General features: G+C 34.5%; 1 protein-coding gene and 1 long non-coding RNA gene across 6 annotated transcripts in view; both read left to right on the forward strand.

Moving 5' to 3' along the window:
• The window catches only part of LOC121411812, a 40,591-nt gene that overhangs the window by 2,668 nt on the left and 18,856 nt on the right, over positions 1–19,067 (forward strand). For 4 of the 5 annotated variants that reach the window (XM_041604682.1, XM_041604681.1, XM_041604683.1 and 1 more), the window contains exons 3-11: positions 3,257–3,343; positions 4,520–4,582; positions 5,565–5,643; positions 10,223–10,308; positions 11,437–11,490; positions 13,050–13,154; positions 14,281–14,392; positions 15,452–15,554; positions 17,077–17,133. In XM_041604682.1, coding sequence (XP_041460616.1) covers positions 3,257–3,343; positions 4,520–4,582; positions 5,565–5,643; positions 10,223–10,308; positions 11,437–11,490; positions 13,050–13,154; positions 14,281–14,392; positions 15,452–15,554; positions 17,077–17,133 — 746 coding nt within the window. Of the gene's footprint in view, positions 1–26; positions 150–3,256; positions 3,344–4,519; positions 4,583–5,564; positions 5,644–10,222; positions 10,309–11,436; positions 11,491–13,049; positions 13,155–14,280; positions 14,393–15,451; positions 15,555–17,076; positions 17,134–19,067 lie in introns of those variants that run through there. The other variant, XM_041604680.1, reaches the window with a different exon arrangement.
• Positions 17,157–18,285, forward strand: LOC121411813. Its single transcript, XR_005969544.1, has 2 exons — positions 17,157–17,731; positions 18,217–18,285. It is a non-coding gene; the product is annotated as an uncharacterized LOC121411813 (long non-coding RNA).

Raw genomic sequence — 19,067 nt, forward strand, 5'->3', positions numbered from 1 at the left:
TAGTACGTACTTCTAAATCATCTGGTTAGAGGTTAAAGGAAATGAAAGAAGGTGGGGACACTGCTTTCTCAGAGATGCAAGAGGAGGGTAGACCACACTATCTCAAGCATCATCTTGGGAGTGTCAGGGGTGTGGCTTTCTGTCCTAAGGTTAGTACTTCTAAATCATCTGGTTAGAGGTTAAAGGATGTGAAAGAAGGTGGAGACACCGCTTTCTCAGAGATGCAAGAGGAGTGTTGACCACACTGTCACAAGCATCATCTTGGGAGTGTCAGGGGTGTGGCTTTCTGTCCTAAGGTTAGTACTTCTAAATCATCTGGTTAGAGGTTAAAGGAAATGAAAAGAGGGAGGGGACATTGCATTCTTAGAGATGCAAGAGAAAGGAGACCACACTGTCTCAAGCATCATCTTGAGAGTGTTAGGGGTGTGGATTTCTGTCTTAAAGTTAGTACTTCTAAACCATTATGATATACATGTAATTTGGACATAGAGTTGAAAGAGGCGATAGGGTGTGGGAAAAGCCCCTTCCCCTAAAATAAGACAATTCGCTTACATAGTGTGGAAAACAACCCAAGTAAAATGTAAATATCACCTGTAATTTACTAGGACTTATTTAAAATGTCATTTGGAGTGAACAAAAGTTCAAAATTTAGCCCTGGGCTCCGTAACACAAAAGGTTTGGGATGGTTTGCAAATATGAAAGAACCGCACTGATTGGTCCCTGGTCAGTATTTTAAACCAAATGCGCGTGTAACATTAATATTGATTGGTCAGTTCATTTGGAGATTGATCGCTAATCTTTGTGTTACGGAGCCCAGGATAGGTATACGTTTGCCCTGATTGGGACACTGCTTATTTGAGATGCAAACGAATGGTAGACCACACTACATGTATAACCTTTGTAGTGTCAAAGGTACAGGTTTTTGACTAAAGGTTTAGCCTTTCTTTGGTTACGTGTGTATGTCTTAAATAAATTTCTAAAGATAAGAGCTACCTGTGAAATAGTATATTGAGTATTTCATCAGTGTTATTCACTCACTTATAGTCAGGATTTGGGGTCAGAATATTTTTTTGTGCTATTACCAGCAGATCTATTAACTCATTTTACCTCTCTGATGGTATTTTATTCTAGTAATCTTATGATTGTCTCCCATTTGTTTGTATGTGTAGCACAATACATGTAGAACACATATCTTTGATACTTCTTTGGCACTTATCTTTTTTGCCTGTTTATACACTAATAGTGATACATTGTATGTTGACTTCAAAGGATGAATATTGAATGAGATGATACACATAAGCAGAATGAAGAGTGTATCATTTGATGCTGAGCAGTGCATGTATTCATGAATATGCGATGAGCAAGCTGATGTCATATTTTCACCTATTTTGTATATTATTATTGGAAATTATATTTATTAAAGAATTTCGTCTTCCATCAATGAAAAAAAATTAATTGACAGCTGGTTAATAATGTGTAAGATTATCATTGCTGCCAGTGGTGGATCCAGGGGGGGGGGCTTATCCGGCCCATGCCCCCACCTTAGAGAGCCGTAATCAAAATTTGTAATGTAAATATGCCGTTTTTACCCTATGTGCCCCCCCCCTTTCAAAAGTAAGGACCCTTTTTTTGCTTCAGACAAAATTTTCATCGGGGAAAATGTGCCCCCCTTTTTTGGAAAATCCCGGATCCGCTCCTAATTTGCTGTAACTTATTTTGTTACAAGGGAGACAAATCATACTCACAAGTATGAAAATCTAAAATAATTATGATTTATGTTTATATATAAGAAGAAACGTTGGGATATTACATCATTGGCCCACTTTTATGGTGTACAGACTGTACATAAATGTTTTCACAAAATGTTGCTAAATTTTGAAATTCAAACTCTTATTTGTTTTTAGATTTTGATGAAATTTTATAAATTTATGCTCAATAAATTTTACTCTATTATTTTCAGCCCATAGTACCCCCTTTAACTGGAATATGTTTGCCTGTATTTTGTTGATTATTATGATTTATGAATATGTAGCCATGGCGTTGTTTCCTTCAGCAAGAAATTTATCCACATTGTGCTGCACTCAACCCAGGTGAGGTGATGGTTACCTGGCAGGAATTTATACCTTGAAATGCCGAGCGCGTAAAAGCTGCTTGAGCTACAGCCAGGGTAATAATATCCAAGTCCTTTGGAAGCGCATAGAGACGTTATTCATAATGTGTTAAATGCGCTATACAAGAACTGACTATTATTATTATGTGTGGATATAACATTGTATGATATGATTTTTTGATGTTCAAATTCAAACTCAAACTTTCATTACTCCCCTGCATACATGTACATGTAGCATGTGTTCATGAAGTAACACATGTAAAATATGGGAACTGCAGTGTATAATAAAAACTAAAACTAAATATCCTTTGTGGAGCTTATCTTTGGCATGAATACCACACGCTTGATATTCAGTTGGCCTGCACTCAGACAATGGTTTTCAAAGTCCATAATTTTGCCATGAAATTGCCCTCGAAAGCTGACCTTGTAGGGATAATAGATAATCCTATTGTCCAAGTATATTTAGAGAGGCAGTCTCTTGAAGGTAACTTGAAGGTAATTTGAATCGGGGTGAGGAGGGGGGGGTAGTTTTATATAAATGAGAATGACAGTTTGATTGGCAAATAGTATTGTGTTGGTTAATGTCTGTTGGCAGAGCTGTGAATGTCAATTGTTGCCCTTTGAAAACCTGGTTCCTCTACGAATTGTCTTGATGATATTGATATTAAATACATGTACGTGTATGTAATAAGCAGACAGTTATATTTTGAGACAAATGATTCCACATAACTTACTTTTTACTTTTATTGATCATTTGTGTTGAATTATGCCTGTTATTAGTTTGTTTTATTTTTTTTTGTAAAATACAATTTTCTTCTGTTTGTTTTTAATCTATTTAAAGATTTCTTAAAAATGATATATTTTGAAATATTGAAAATAAACATTTCTTCATGGCATGATGTGGAAGTGCATGTTATTTTATCATACAGGCAAGATGATTTTAATTTTTTAACCTCTTCTATTGATTATTATTATTATTATTATTATTATGATCATCATCATCATTGTTCTTATTTTCATTATTATTATTATCATGATGATGATGATGAAGATAATTGTTGTTCTTGTTGTGGAAACTTGGAGCAAAAAATGACAATCAATTGTAAATATTGATAATTGTATAATTTTATTTTGATGCGACTGCAGGATAGGTATCTCTTCTGTTCCGGAGCATTTGATGGCAGAGTGAACCTGTATACAGCACAGAAATGTGCCTTGCTTCAAAGCTACTCTGTGAGTAATGAATATGATAGATAGATATATAGATAGATACATGTAGATTGAAAGATGGATAGATAAATGGTATTTATGAAAATTCTCCACATATTGCATTTCACAATTTGAATTGCATGTGAATTACAAAGTTAAATTCTACTTTCTTTTAGATGGAGTAATACCACCAAGAAGTTTTTGTGGATGTCATACTCATACATTTTATTAGGAGATAAAGTTATTTTATATGCATTTTATAGAAATATAGTTCAGTTGATTTCACAGGGAATAAATTTTGTGGTATCGCACCACAATTTCCTCCACATTACCTCCCGACTTCTTGTGTAGGATAATTTTACTCAGGGCTGTACGGAACGTGGTTAAGGACTTTTTCTCTTATGACCAAAAATGCTTATCAAATTTATCCTGATTTCATTATATTATGCGTCAAATACTCTATATTTTTTAATATATGCAAAAAAAATGGCAGACTATCATTTAACTCTTTCTTAAATCAAAGTTTTATTGCTCAGTTTAGCATTTATATTTTTGTTAGGAATTGAAAATTTGGTAGCACATTTTGTATATTTTCTTTTTTGTTTTCTTATATTCAAATGATATATTTCTGTATTGATACTCAAAATATGATATATATTGTTGTGGTGGACATCAAAAGGTATGAGGAAATAAAGAGGATTTTATGAAAAAAAATACCAGAGCCCTCTTTTGATTAACTGTCAGATTTTTAAGAGAAATATATGTTCTGAGTACATTTTTATATTTTTACTCTGAAATTCTGTGTTATCATGATATAATCTTCGAAGAATTCAGAGTCACAATAATTCAATATTGTCCCCATATCATACCGCAATATCGATGTGTCAAATCTCAAATTGATATTCATAGAATTTAAAACACATCTATATAGGTAGAGTTGTAGTATTCAAAGACATATTACTAATTTTTTTTTTCTAAGAATAAATTTTCATCCGATAAATGTCATATTTATTTGGAATTTCAAATTTATGCAAATATGTTGTTATTCTTAAATTTTTTTAAACAAATATTTTCATGTTTTTGGAAAATATAAGACTGCTTTGTTGTTTATGAAATCTAGCAAAAAATTGGCAAGTTTTTTTTTCCCCTTTTGTTTGTTACCAGTACCTGATTTCACTTTTCTCTTTGTTCTGCTCCAAGGTGACAACATTTAGTCTTGCCAGAAATATCAATGCTGTGAGGTTCACATGTGATGGAAGAAAGGTAACTGTTTAAATTTCTTTTTTTTTTACTTTCCAACTTTGGAATTCATAAAAGTGCTATTGGATTTTACAGATTTCAGTTATATTTTGAAAATAGGTTTCTTTTTTTTTCATTTTCGTTGTCTCAACCTTCACAAAAATACAATGGCTTACACCTGATGTGCATTTTATTTTATTGTATGAGTGGATTATTCAATTCTAACTTTCAAGGCAATCAATTTTGCGGTTTGACTCAGAAATGTTAATTGCAGTTTTTGAAGAATGTGTCACGTTTAAACTGTCAAAAATGAATAGTCTTCTTCCCTTATATTCATTTACTCCACTTCATGTCAAGGATCCATATAAAGGAAATTAGTGTTGGGAATTTATACGAAGACAATGATTTTACAGATTAAACAATCTAGCAATTTTTCCCTCAGATTTTCATTTTAATATGCCTATTTATGTACAGTAGGGGAGACCAGGGTTAGTTGGAACATGGGGTAAGTTGAAACATTGTAATTTTCTTTAATGCCTGTAAAATAAATTTATGCAATACTGCCCTCAATTTATTGCTATTAATAATACAACAGTGTTAAATTATTATTGCAATAAATTGAGGGCAGTATTGCATAAATTTATTTTACAGGCATTAAAGAAAATTACAATGTTTCAACTTACCCCATGTTCCAACTAACCCGGTCTCCCCTACTTGTAAATGTAGTAATGTATGTATGTAAACATATGTTCATATTATACTCATTTAGTTTAATGTATTTAAAATGAAGTTTACTGTACATGAAATGAAAAATGCTTCTTCTTCTCGAGCTACTTAACTTGTCCTAATTTGAAGTAACACAATAAATGGTTCTAAGTGTGTTTTGAAAAAGAAATCATGCTGAAGTCATAAGGTGATTAGAATTTCATACAATATTTGTTAAATGATATTTTGGAATGCAATTCATATGTATATTTGCATAATATTTTCTTTTTTGTTTGTTCAGATTTTAGCCACCACGACCGCAGGACGGCTGGCAGTGGTGGATGTAGAAACAGGAGCACAGCTTTTGACATATGATAGCTGTAAGTTGTTAGTGGCTGCGAATTAATCATATTCTCCTACGGTCTTTATAATTGTCAATGTTCTGTTGAAGTTTGCCACAGGAAATGATACTGTTTTTCGTTACTGGCTGTAAATCAGGTTCTCTTTTTTTTTGTAATTGTCATAGTTCTTTGAAATTCAACATCTGTAACCCCCCCCCCAATTTAATGATGGTTACCAGATATAACACAATGATCAAACTAGGGTCTAATAGTCGATTTGACATTTTCTGAACCTAGAAATGTTCTTTCCGATGAAGTTTTTTTCTTGATTCGTGTTCCTATGGTGTCCTAGAACAAATTCAGCTTGGTTGCCAAAAGTTGCCGTTTGGGCAATTTTGCTAATTAGCATAAATCCAAAATGGCCGCCAGATGCCATCTTGAAAACCTAACTTTTGAACCCCTGTCCACAAAATGATGAGTAATGACTCGTTTTAGGGGTTTAGAGATGTGTAGAACCAATTTCTGTAATCATTTTTGCAATATAAGGTCATCTTCAGGTCAAATCCAAGATGGCCGCCATATGCCATCTTGAAAATTGACTTTTGTTCCCCTTGCTCCAGAATGACGAGTAATACCTCTATTTAGGGGTTTTGGGGTGTGCAGAATCCATTTCTGCTGTCTATTTTGCAATATAATCTCATCTTCAGGTCAAATCCAAGATGGCCGCCATATGACGCCATCTTGAAATATCAATTGTTGAACACTTTGCCCCAGAATTATGAATAATAACTCTATTCATGAGTCATTTGTTATGTTGATCCAATTCATGCAGTTAATTTGCACAAAGGATAATCTTCAGATCAAATCCAAGATGGCCGCCAACCGCCATCTTGAAAAATTACTGTCCGAGGCTTATACGTGTTAGAACTAATGTAAAGGGATTTCAGTAAGAATACTTATTTCTTTTATCAATTCTCAAGTTCAAAGTCAAGGTGAAGTTACATCTTAGATGTCAGATTTCAACATTAATTGCTCAACTTAGAATGAATCCTCTTCAGGTTTGGGCCATGATCCATTCCGAGTGTATTTTTATTTTTTAAGGTCCATCCATACCTTTATACTGAAGAGGCTTTTAGGGTCTTATTTGAATTTGAAAGTGTTTTATCAATATTTTTTTCTAAATCAATGTGTCCAATGATTGGTAGGCATCAGTTCGCCTTAAAAGACGATGGCGTAGCGCTCGGCCTTACATTTTCGAGAGTGAATATAGAGCTCCACTCTGGAGTGGCAGTCTCTAGAGCATTTTTTTTACAGATGAAGGAGGATGGCGCTGAGACACGTTTATATAGAGATGCTGCCCTAGCCTTCCTCCTAGGCCTTTGGCCTGCCAATTTAGCATTCCGATTATTTTCTGACATCTTGACCCCTGTACTTAGTAGCTCTCCATAGAATGGCGACTATCATCTACACCTTCATAAGTGTTAGTGTCTATGCCGGCAAGTTTTATGTCACGTTTGCAGGTGTCTTTATAACGGAGGTGTGATCTACCGATGGGGTGAGACCAATCACATAGCTCACCTTACCTTGGCGAATCCCTTCTTGGATTCGCCAAGGTTTCATGCGGCAAACATGCCCCAACCACCTGAGGTGCCTTTGACTAAGGAGCGAGAATAAGCTTTTGATGCCAGCACGTACGCTAAAGGGCCTCTGCATTTTTCACTTTGTCCTGCCATTTGACGTGCATGATACGTCCGAGGCAGCTGACATGGAAGGTGTTTCGCCACTTTTCTTGGTCTGCGTACGTTTTCCAGGACTTATTTCCGTGCAGGAGCTTGGCCATGACTGTGACAGATTTTACAATCCCTATGCTTGTCCTGTGAAAGGGGGCAAGAGACATATAGTCGGTCCAAGGTAGGTGAGGGGTCCACCACAACCAGACGAGTGTGTATTTGGAGGACAGTCGGTGTCTTGAGTCTATCAGGATTTCTGACTGTCTCAAAGGCTGATGGATGATCCAAACCCTTAACATGCACAGGACAGGCAGCTGTTATGTATGACTAGGTCTTGTACTCCCACTTCTTGAGAGGCAGGGCGACATCGTTTCCGTAAAACATTTCACGAATGAGAACAATCGTGACCGTGGAACAGTTTTGGGGGAGCCTATCTTCTGCAGGAGGCTAAAGAGTGCACTCCTGCTGACCAAGTCAATGGCTCTTGTCAGGAGGAAAAGTCCAATAATAATTATAAAGGAAGTTAATAAGTTAACTATTTTTTTTTAATATTACCGAGAAATCACTTTTTTATTCAAATAATACTTTAAAGTCATTTCACTGGAAAAGTATGATTGCACAGAAATAAAAAAGGATCAAAACTCCCGAAATCATAGCCCAAACCTTGAATGGTTTCATTCTAAAGTAAGCGGTTAATGACGAAATCTATCAACCATCTGACCATATTAGACATGACTTGACCTCGAACTAAAAATGGAGTGATTAAAAGAAATGAATCATTCTCACTGAAATCTCCTTACATGAGCTCCAATACATATAACAACAACCTTATTAGGGAGAGCACTTCTTCAATGTTCAATAATCTCGGAAGTAGTTTTTTTTCTTAATATGGCGTTTAGTGGTCCTGTTGGATTATTTTGACCTGGAGATGATCCTATATTGCAAAATTATTAACAGAAATGGAATCAGCATACCAAATAACTCACGAAAAGAGGGATTATTCATCATTCTTTGACAAAAACTTAGTATTAATGAAAGAAATGAGTATTCTTACTGAAATTAGATCTAACACGTATAAGCCTCGGAAAGTAATTTTTCAAGATGGCGGTCGGCGGCCATCTTGGATTTGATCTGAAGATTATCCTTTATGCAAAATTACAGCATGAATTGTATCAACATACCAAATGACTCACGAATAGAGTTATTATTCTTGATTCTGGGGCAAAATGGTTCAAAAGTTGATATTTCAAGATGGCTTCATATGGCGGCCATCTTGGATTTGACCTGAAGATAACATTATATTGCAAAATAGAAAGCAGAAAGAGATTCTGCACACGCCAAAACCCCTAAACAGAGGTATTACTCGTCATTCTGGGGAAAGGGGATCAAAAGTCAATTTTTCAAGATGGCATCTGGCGGCCATCTTGGATTTGACCTGAAGATGACCTTATATTGCAAAAATGATTACAGAAATCGGTTCTACACATCTCTAAACCCCTAAAACGAGTCATTACTCATCATTTTGTGGACAGGGGTTCAAAAGTTAGGTTTTCAAGATGGCATCTGGCGGCCATTTTGGATTTATGCTAATTAGCAAAATTGCCCAAACAGCAACTTTTGGCAACCAAGCTGAATTTGTTCTAGGACCCCATAGGAACACGAATCAAGAAAAAAACTTCATCGGAAAGAACATTTCTAGGTTGGTGTATTGAGCCTATGAGACTGTCAAATCGACTATAATTTCATTATGGACATGCTGTACTCTCTATATCATATATATTTGGATTTGCCTAGTGGTATAGATTACACATACTCAACATTCATATGATCAAGTTTCTTTATGGGTCACTGTTAGGCCATGCATGAGGTAAATTTGAAATTGCCCCTTTTATTATACTCTGAAAATTTCCCAATCATTGTCTGATAGTAATATATCTTTATTTATTAAAGCCTGAATCAAATTGAATACAGCTTGTTTTTGTTGTACTACTTTGACCTTCCAGATATTGTCTCGTAGTCAGGCTTGCATGTAAAGATTTATATAAAAATGGTACCAAAAATGTAGGGAGGAAAACTTTGCCAGGACATCAATAAATCAATGATTACATGTTCATCCTTCATTCAAGACGACTTCAAGCTGATTAATTTATTTATTTGTTAGTTAGTTTGTTTGTTTGTTTATTTCTCCATCCATTATTTTCTTTACAATATGTATTTGTTATATTAAGTTAGTTATTCATTCATTATTACATTAATTAAGTCATTCATTATTAATTATCATTTATTATTTTTTTAGAACACTGTATCTAATGAATTTTACCTGAATCTTTACCCTGAAATGGAATATAATTGCGACAAGTATGATCATGTACTTTTCTTTATGAAATTTTATGTATTAGATATTAGTATTATTCCATAACAAAAAAGATAAGTTGGTATGAGTTGCCTACCTATGGAGGGCAAACATTCACTGAAATGGCTATGCATATTATTGCTACCTGTATTTCATTTCAGATACGTGTATGGATTGATTATTGATTACTAGGTGTGAAGACAGTCATTATTCCTCATTTTTAAATTGGCCTTTTTTGTACTTCTCTTAGTTCTCTTTACTTTTATGTCTTACTCCCTTCAAAGTGCCTTGAGCATTTAATCATAATGGAAAAGACGCTATAGAAATCATATGTATTATTATTATTATTGATTGATTGATTATTGATTACATTATAAAAATATGTTTCAATACTTGATCTAGATTCTGCGTTCATTCTAAAGTACATAAAAACATAAATGTAACTGATTTAACACTATTATTTTATTGTAAATTTCTGTTTTTAATTTCTCATTCTAATAAAATAAAATATTTTTCATATTGTTTCTGTTTCCAGGTGCTTTTAATGGCAGAGATAGAACTGGGTTAGCAGTGGATCCCAAGTGCCCTCACACTGTAGTTTGTACCTGTGTCAACGGAAAGGTCTGTACCGTTCAGATAATTACTGCATTTCATAGTTCATTTGCGCAAATTGTGCCATTATCATGACGACCATCCTTCGTGTGAATACTGGGAGATTGGTCGGTCACAGTGTACTAAACACTTTGCATTTAGCACAGTATTTCACTTTCAAAATGATTAAAGACTCCATTTAAAGCCTCCAGTTTTACTGGGATCTGTTTGCGATTCCATTGAATAGTCTTTATTATTCCTTGTGCTTGAAATTCACTGTTCATTTAATATATTTTTTTAATTTTCAAATTCTCACTAGTGGCCAGTGCGATTTTCTATGTCTTTCCTTTCATAGGATTCATCCAATTAGCCTCTCATAAAAATGACCATTGAGGGTGCATGAAGTATGAGATTTTTTAACAGGTTTTTCTGCATTATTGATATTTCAAAATATAAAATCTCAATAATCATAGTATACTAAAAAAAAACAAACAAAATGATCGATCAAATTACAAATTGTGACAACTACACATTACCAATAGACTATAGACATAATTCATATAATACATGAACAAGTACAAATAATTAAACATGCAGCAGCCAGCTACCATAAGCAAAATGCTTACCATTCTGTCTAATTTCCAGTTAGTATGTACACATTTCTTATATTGGTCTAACAATTATTTTGCACTTTTGGATTAGTAGACAGTAAGTGGACGTTAGACCATTGGGGCATGATACTTAAAATAGCAGGTAGACCAAGTGAGGGGTTTATCATTAAAAGTTGCGTCTTTTTTGTGTGGAATAATTAGCTGCTACAGTGTCATGGCATGATTAGAGTATATAATTTTTTGTCTTGGAGAACCGATACATTAACAGAGTCACCTTCATAATTACAACAACATATTGTTGTATACATGTAACTGAAGGTGTGCATGTACTTCTTCCAAGTACCATTGTTTCATATTTCTGTTATCTGATACAAATATGGATGATTAGTAATGAATTGCACCTGTGAAAGCCTTGTTTCACAATGCGATACAGGATAGAGCAATGATGATTTTATATTAAATTGTCAAAATGTTGTACATATATATATATCATATATAACAGGATTCTTAATCTTTCTATTATTTCTTATTTTTTTATCGTATACAGGGGTTGGCAGTATTTGACCTCAGGATGTCAATTCCACTATTATATGTCTATGATGTGAGTATTATCAATCGCAATCGTGCAACATTGTTCAGTGATTCTAGTAATTTAATTGACACTCATATTAATAATTATGAATATTTAGAAGCACAAAAAGACAAATTACCAAGCAATAAAAACAAGAGGTAACCCACAACAGCAACATCAAGAATAGTGTATTTAAATAAAAATGTGAGGAAAATTATTTTTGTATAAGTACATTGAAAGGATATTAATATCAGTATATTTGAAGAAAAATGTGAGGAAAATTATTTTGTATAAGTACATTAAAAGGATATTAATATCAGAGACAAGTATGAAGTGGAGGTTATGGTGTACTGGCCTTTGTTTAAAAAAAATCACAAAAGGAGAGTACCAGCCTGTAAAATATTTTTATTCTTAGAATCAACTTTCTCCATACAACTGTGATTTAATTTTTGACAAACATCATTCTAATTACCTTTACGACCAATGATCTGAGGATAATTTTAGTTAGTCACGATTATAATTTGTGTAGAATAGGTCCAGGGGGGTGTTTCACAAAGATTTAAGTAGGACTTAAATCCTGATGTGTACATGATATGCAACGTGTGATCTTATTGACCAATACGCAGTAGTGCACGTCCTCTTTGCATGATCTGACCAATGCAGTCATGCCTTTTATACTGCATGCAACTAGGCATTTAAGTGCGACTCTAAGTCATACTTTAATATTTGTGAAACGCCCCTCCCGGCATTGCTCTAATCAGGAACTGTTGCACCGATTGAAAAAATTAATATATATACTGGAATAGATCTAATAAATTTCACTATTTTCGTAACGTTTTGTCATGATATTGAATTTCAAACTTTAAATCATCCAAATGAAACTATGGAAAGATGATTTAAGCTAGATCCATCTTGAAGCCAGGGGTGAAGCTGTATCCAAATATTACATAATATATCTTGTCCTCAAATAATACAAAGTCTAATAAATCCCTTTAATGTCAAAATCTGAAATATGACCAGTTAGAATTGCAGAGTTTGTTGCTTGTGATAAAATTCAAGCTCCAGATACATATTTTGTTTTAGTGCAGTGGGAACTTGGTCTGAAGAGACCTATATAAACATAAATCAGCTAATTTAATCATAAAAGTATTTAGGGCTGGTGCCTGAATATTACCTTGATTTATGGAGGCATCATGGTGTAGTGGTTCTTGATTCCGTCTCTCAATCAGAGGTTTGCTGTATCAAATCCTTCTCCAGTCATCAATTTCTTTCAGCAATTTTTTTCCATGTTGTGCTGCACTCCACCCAGGTGAGGTAAATAATAACCTGGCAGGAATTTATTCCTTGAAACACAGTATGTGCAATACATGTAGCTGCTCAGCTAAAGCCAGGTTAACTATGCTGCTATTGTTGTAGAGTGCCTTATAGAGTCCATTGATTACAGTTGAGCACTACAAGCATGTATAATTATTATAATTTTTTAATTTTTATTGTGAGTATCTTTATATGTACAATTGCTTCATAGGAGTTTCTGGCTTTTTGATAATGCGTAACATCTGAATTTATCTTGACACTGTCTTGACCTTTAGTTACATTGTGATGTCATACGTGATGTCAGCTTTCTGTCTGATAGCTGGCCTTGGTGTTCAGGGGAAACCACTTTTGTAACTGCTTCAATAGATGGACATGGGAAGGTATGTGGAGTCTATTCACTATTTTCATCCTTATGATGCCTTTTAGTGACATTCACTTAAACATCCCTTGTTTTCAGTCATGTTTTGCATGTTTTGAAGGGGCTTACAGATGAATAGTGATGGGGGGGGTGTCTCCAAGAGAGAAGTATTAACGGTCAAGTCCACCCCAGCAAAAAGTTGATTTGAATAAAAAGGAGAAAAATCCACCAACCATAACACTGAAAATATCATCAAAATTTGATGTAAAAATGAGAAAATTATGAAATTTTAAAGATTTGCTTTTTTAATAATTTGAAAAAATAGTCATATGCTTATCCTGGGGCCCGTTGCAGAAAGAGTTGCGTTTAAACGCAAGCTAAAAATCAATCTCAAGTCCCAAATGCACGCTGTTGATTTGGTCGAAAATCAAGTTGTGAATGATTTTTAGAGTTGCAATTAATCGCAACTCTAAAAATCAATGCAACTTGATTTTCGACCAATCAACAGCAACAGGGTGGTCGGTATGGAAATGAGGAGACTGATGACATCACCCACTCACAATTTCTTTTGTATTCCATTATATGAAATATCAAATGTTTTTTTCCTTATTGTCGTATGAAAAAAAGATTATTACATAATCCATGATGACCTTCCACACTTTTGAGTTATGCTTGTTCACCATTATCTTGGAAGGATTCCTTAAAACACTATTCTTAAGTTTTCTTTTGTTGAGAAGTGTGAAAAGCTCATATTCCATAGTGTGAATTTCTTCAGTTCTCACTTTCTTGTGATGTACCAGCTGCCAAGATGTAATTTCATCACAAATTATGTATGGTCTTAACAGGGCCCGTAACACAAAGCTTAGCAATGATCGTACATTTTTCTACAATTGATTCCATTGACTACAATGTACAATCAATGGTAAAAATCCAGTGTACGATTAATCGCTAACCTTTGTGTTACGTGACCCTGATCAACTTTATAATATTGAATTGACTTGAATTCATTTATTTTCCATTAAAAAATATGCAAAATCATGAATATACAAACATTGCAAAGTATAAAAATGAGACATGCAAATGACGTATCATACTTTAAAAATAAATGCAAAATACTTTGTTTTATATATTGTGGTGTTGATATGTAGGTTGTGACGATAGATGGACGAACCCTCCTTGACATTCCTGCTGGTGCTACACTCCATTCAGTATCTCCTACCCCAGGCCCTTACAATGCAATGGCTGAAGACGGCTTCTCAAGTAAGCAGCAGACAATGCACACCTTTTAATTTCTTCATATTATGGAATATCCGGGCCCAGTCTTGCAAAGAGTTACAATTGATCCAATCAATCTTAACTGTATGGAAATCCATCCACTCCATAATTTTTTTGTACAGAAAATTTGCACGATCTCCAAAGTAAGCAAAGAGAATCACGCTGAATCTTCAAGAGAACAATGAATGTATGAATATACATTATATCTAGAAAATGTTTTGAACAAATTTTCATGTTAGATGTTGACGTTGTTGGCTGTCCATACTTGTGGTTCATCGGATCATTGCAAATCTTTGTTAGATGGGCCTTCGGTCTTAAACACAACTGAGCAGTTTACAATTGGGATCTTTTGCTTCTTAGAATGGTCCACTGAAAAAGGTTTCTTTGACTGGTGTATGATAACATATTAAGAAAACTTATTTTTTTCATAATCGCAAAATTTTACCTACTCGATGTAAGTTACCATTTTTATACTTTGATGTGCTGCTACTTGTAATCAGAAAATTACACTATTATGATGAAGGTCTGATGAAGCATGCAGTCTGACAAATGGCAACTTAACCAAAACGGGGGAAAATGTTATTGTGAATTGGCAACAAGTCTATTTGTAAATTAGAAAATTTTATTATCATCTCCAACATCATGATGTTGATTATTATCATGACTACCGTCTCCGTCATCATTATCGCCTTCATCGATCATCACTATTTGTCTCCACCTCTTCCACCACCATCATAATCATGATCATTGTCATCCTCATCATCATCATCGTTGCTGTGATCACCACCATCTGGTCATTATCATCACCACCACCATCACGATCATCATTATCATCATTATCATCATCATCATCATCATCATCACCACCACCACCAACACCAACATCATCATCATCACCATCATCACCACCACCATCATAATCATCCCCACCACCACCGTCATCACTACCACCACCACCATCATCCTCATTCCTCATCATCATCACCACCACCGCTATCATCATCATCATCACTATTCATATTATTGTTTCTTTCTATATTTCAGGTGTAATTATGCTAGGTGGAAGTGAAGTTTGTGCCTACTTGCCAGATGTAGGTGTTCAAGAGACACTCCGGGAGAACGGTGATGAATCAATATGGAAAATCAGGTATGCTAAAGGAAGACACTCACTGCCTTGACATCAAAGGGTTCTCCTGCAATGTTACTATGGTAACTGTCAGATATTTGATAACTTGTCAGTGCTGACAACTAATTATGAGGGAAATTCCATAAACTTTGTATATCCAACCCCCAATATAAGGGACTTTTCTGTGGTGATTTGTGTTATTGTCCTTGTGAGGGCAATTCCATTAATTATTTACCTCTGGAGCCTGTTGCAGAAAGATTTGCGATCAAACGTAACTCTATTTTCAACCAAAGAAATGCATGTATCAGGGGATTGCGCTTGACATTAATAGTTGCATTTAAATCCAAGTCATTATGCAAGGTGCCTCTGACTCCCCCTGCCGTATATGGGATCTGTCTTTGTCTCTGTTTTCTAGTTTATATAGTATTATGAAAGATTATAATGTTTCAAATTTTGATGCCATGAGCAGTTCATGAAGTTAAAGACCCTGACCGGTGTAAAAACAATCATATATTAAAAGAAAGGCAATGATTCATACAATACAAATATACCAAAGATATTCTATACATCTCCTTCCATTTTTAAGAAATATTAGATAAAAATCAAAGAAACTGCTCCTCCAAAGTACGCTTCGATTGAGCACCCCACGTCGCCTGGAAAGGATGACGTCATGTTGTGTCTGGAGGGTTGCGATTCCATAGGTTTGTGTACAAAAGCATTGGGTATTTTCTTCCATTTTCTATATTATGAATCCAATTTTTTTTCCGTTTTCAGATGAAAATGGCACTCACAATTATTCACTGTTGAAATTGATGGAAACCTACAACTATTCACTGCCTTTTTTGTGACTTCTTTGTTTGGCTCTTATTGGGCCTAAATTGCTATGTCAGGAAAAGTTGTGATACATAATCTGAATGCAGACAGATTTGAAATCTACGCCAAATAAGCAGGAAATAAAATATGGCAAAAACTAGTTCAAAATTGTAGATTTCATAATTTAAGCATGTAGGAAAAAATATATGTGATATCACTCTGTGATGGAAGTGAAGAAAATGAAATGCATAATCTGGAAAGCAAAAAAATAACCCAGTTTTTCTGTGTACAAACCTATGGAATCGCGACGCTTCTTACACAACGTGACGTCACGGTCTCGAGGCATTTGAAAAGCACAATAAAGCCTATTTTCTAAGCCGGGTTCGAAGCCCCGATAATTGGAATATTTTTAAGCAAAATACTCAGCTGGGAATGGTGAAAATGAATAAAGCTCACAATGCTGTATTTAGTAGCTTATAAGCTTTCGATTGGTATATAATTTGTCAATTTCATTTTTGGGTCCGGTCTGGGTCTTTAAGTAAGAATGGACAAAATGTTGGGCTGGACAAATACACAAAAGGCTAATTATGTTATGGAGTTGGCCATGAGTCTTTCATAATGTTGCATTGACCCGTTGACTTCTCAATCCCTATAGGATTTGTAAAGGGACTGCCTTGTTCCAAGAAGTAACGGTTTGATAATCAAATTCTTTATTTATATTTTGTAATAGGTATACTTCAAATGGCAGTATGTTGTATACAGCATGTGAAAAGGGAGTCGTTAGAAGGTAAGAGCTCACTCAAAAATGCAAACAAACACATTTATTATTTGCTGCAGGAATATGATTTATTCAGACTGTAACCAGATAAACATCAAACTCTTCATTATTTCAGAAGCAAAGATCACTACATGGGAAAGGGTATATAAACAATGACGTACACAAGTACAAAAAATACTTGATCAATAAAATTGTCAGTTTGATGATGGAACTCGCCTGAAGAGTAATTTCTCCCAAATCAATCAGCACTATTCCATTTTGTTTTAAATATATGTTTATGCTTGGATAATCAAGAATTATTCTCTAAACGATGTTTTGTATAAATGTAGAGTATGACTGCCTGAAGTACTAGAATTTACCATTTCTTGAATGTTGCCAGTATCCACGACTATCCTCCAAGAGTTGCATTTAAATTGAATCGCAAACTATCTCTGTTTACAAGAGAATAATTAATGAACCCCTTTGTGAATCACTTCTCATTGAAAAGATATTTGGAATGAATTATATTTCAACTGTTCACAGGACAATGCCTTCATGGACACTAGATCAATTCTTTGCAATTATATATGTATCTTACCCTGGCACAAATAGGCCCGTATTCACAAAGGTGGTTTTGAAAACCCATAGTTGAGTCCATGGTTTATGCAGATTTCCTGTATAGATTACGCTTATTTTAGCGCGTATCGGGTGCGTGTATAAAACATGTCCAATGCTGATGCGCGCTTTTGTCACAGTGCGCCAAATTGACGCCTGTTACCATGGTTAGATACGCTATTTTATGCATGAGTCCACTGTTTTTATTCATGAGTCCACTCTTCAAACAGAGTACTCATGAATAAAATAGCGTATCTATAACCATGGTAACAGGCGTCAATTTGGCGCACTATAACAAATGCGCGCATCAGCATTGGACATGTTTTATACAAGCACCCGATACGCGCTAAATTAAGCGTAATTTATACATGAAATCTGCATAAACCATGGACTCGACCGTGGGTTTTCAAAACCACCTTTGTGAAATTTGGGCCATAGAGTTTGACATCACAGCAAATAACACTTCCTGGATATCAAACTGTAAGCATGGAAAAAAAGGTATCTGACCATTTTGGACAATATATGCAATCTATGATCTTCAATTCATTTTTTTGGTGTAAGGTGCTTTTAAACTTGCTCAGCATATATTGAAAGACACAAATGCTCTCAGATCCATACCCTCAGTAAACTTATATTATAATGAGTTGTTTTTACATGCAGTTCAAATCCATACTTTACTTGTAAGACATACTATTAAGGATATATATTCATATATACACAGTTGATAAAAATCTTGATGAAAATATGTTGATACAAATCAATATCCCCACAATACAATGAAAAATTGTTATAAACAATGATATTAAAGAAATAAGTAAAGAATATAAATCAAAATAGAAAATAATCTCCATTGATCATCCGAAATATTTGCTGAGAGCAATTGGAAATCTTAGGATTTGAATGGTATATGAAATGGTATTTTGAGCTTTACATGTCATCAAAGATCATCTTGTTAGTCAGGAATTCACTATATTATCTTGGATCTAAATAGATGTGGTATATAAGTACCTAATCCCGACAGTGGAATCATTAGAAAAAAGTTGAAAAAAAATCATACTAAAGAAAACCCAACTCCGTTTAATGATGATAATAGTAATAATGACATATTTACCAAGGATAGCCACTTCAGTTCAAAAAACTGTTCTCCCAGTGGGCCCTGCTATTATTAACATGTAGGACAGTATTTTATTTTTAACACTTGGAAAAATGACTATACACCCAGCTAGGATACCATGCTTATTTTAATAATTTCTCAGCAGTACACCCTTTTTACCTGAATCATTTGACAAATATTTTTTCAAATAGATACAAGCACTCGTGTGGTCATTTGTGGGGGTTCTGTTCAATTC

This window comes from Lytechinus variegatus, chromosome 3 (assembly GCF_018143015.1).
Source record: "Lytechinus variegatus isolate NC3 chromosome 3, Lvar_3.0, whole genome shotgun sequence".
NCBI classification, from domain to species: domain Eukaryota; kingdom Metazoa; phylum Echinodermata; class Echinoidea; order Temnopleuroida; family Toxopneustidae; genus Lytechinus; species Lytechinus variegatus.